We start from the raw sequence: 1,366 nt of genomic DNA on the forward strand, positions 1-1,366 counted from the left end.
TGCGAGCGCCTAAGCAGCAGCAGCAGCAGCAGCAGCAGCAGCAGCGGCGGCGGCGGTGGGTGGTTCAGCAGGGGAAAAGCCAAAGCAGCCAGAGATGCAGCAGCAGCAAAGCAGCAGCAGCAGCAGCAGTAGCGCGGCTTCCTGCAAGCGCCGCGCTGCTCCTCTTCCCCGCGAGAAGCACCAGCAGCAGCAGCAGCAGCAGCAGCAGCAGCAGCAGCAGCAGCACCTGGGGGCAGTAGAAGACAAGAATCCTGAAGGCGTTGGCGAGAATGAGGGTTTGCTTTTTGCTGCTGCCGCTGCCGCTGTTCTTCAAACCCTCGATGCGCCCCAGGGCCTCCGTCAACACCGAGAAACTGCGCCCCAAACCCTAAACCCTAAACCCTAAACCCTAAACCCTGAACCCTAAACCTTTAACCCTAGTGAGGCGCGCAGTGCAGCTCTCAAGATCCAGGAGAAGGCGCAAGCGCTGATGCGAAACGCGTCTAAACCCGCAGACAGACCCTAAACCCTAAATCCCAAACCCTAAACCCTAAACCCTAAACCCTAAACCCTAAACCCTCGACTCACTAGACGTTGCCCTCGCTGTCGCTGTTTCTTTTGAAGTCGAAAAGCTCTGGGTCAAAAAAAGGAGAAGACAAATCTGCTGTTGCTTCAGCAACTCTGCAGGCGAACAGAGAACCCGTCTTGCTGCTGCTGCTGCTGCTGCTGCTGCTGCTGCTGCTGCTGCTGCTTTCGAGCTTCGCCAACGCGCGGCGACCCTTGGCGCTCGCAGCTGCAACTGAGGCGAACAAACAAACACAAACCCTTAATTCTAAACCCTTAACCCTAAACCCTAAACCCTAAATCCGAAACCCCCCTTAGAGCGAGCTCCAAACCCTAAACCCTGAACCCTAAACCCTAATGCTGCTTGCCTTTTATTTTGCTGCTGTCTTCTGCTGTTTCATCTTCAGATATATCGTCGTAGCCCTCGCCTTCTGATCATATGCAGAAAACCCTAAACCCTAAACCCTAAACCCTAAACCCTAAACCCTAAACCCTAAATTCTAAACCCTAGACCCTAAACCCTAACCTGATATGGAATCCGCTTCTTCATCATCTTGATCCTCTTCTGCTGAAGTCGCCTTAACTGCTGCTGCTGCTTTTGCTGCTGCTGCAGCTTTCCTCGATTTTGCTGCTGCCGGTGTTGCTGCTGCTGCTGCTGCCTTCTTCAATGGTTGTTTCTCAGCAACTGTCTTCGTAGTTGCTGCTGCAGCTTTTGCTGCTGTTGCTGCTGTTGCTGCTGCTGCAGGAGAGGCTTTGGCAGCAACCCGGGCACTGTCTGCTGCAGCAGGCCCACTGTCTGCTGCTGGTGTTACTGCTGCTGCTG

At 54.5% G+C, this 1,366-nt stretch overlaps 1 protein-coding gene across 1 annotated transcript; it reads right to left on the reverse strand.

Annotated features, from left to right (window-relative positions):
* Positions 1-566: 566 nt before the first annotated feature.
* Positions 567-1,294, reverse strand: ETH_00037550 (DNA ligase 1 precursor, putative; the record flags this gene model as incomplete). The annotated part of the gene is made up of 3 exons (XM_013375998.1): positions 567-778; positions 912-974; positions 1,070-1,294. Coding segments are annotated over 3 exons (500 nt in total), but the record flags the coding sequence as incomplete, so codon positions are not given.
* Positions 1,295-1,366: the final 72 nt, after the last annotated feature.

Source organism: Eimeria tenella, genomic scaffold (genome assembly GCF_000499545.2).
Source record: "Eimeria tenella Houghton genomic scaffold, Eth_scaff3077, whole genome shotgun sequence".
Classification (NCBI taxonomy): Eukaryota; Apicomplexa; class Conoidasida; order Eucoccidiorida; family Eimeriidae; genus Eimeria; species Eimeria tenella.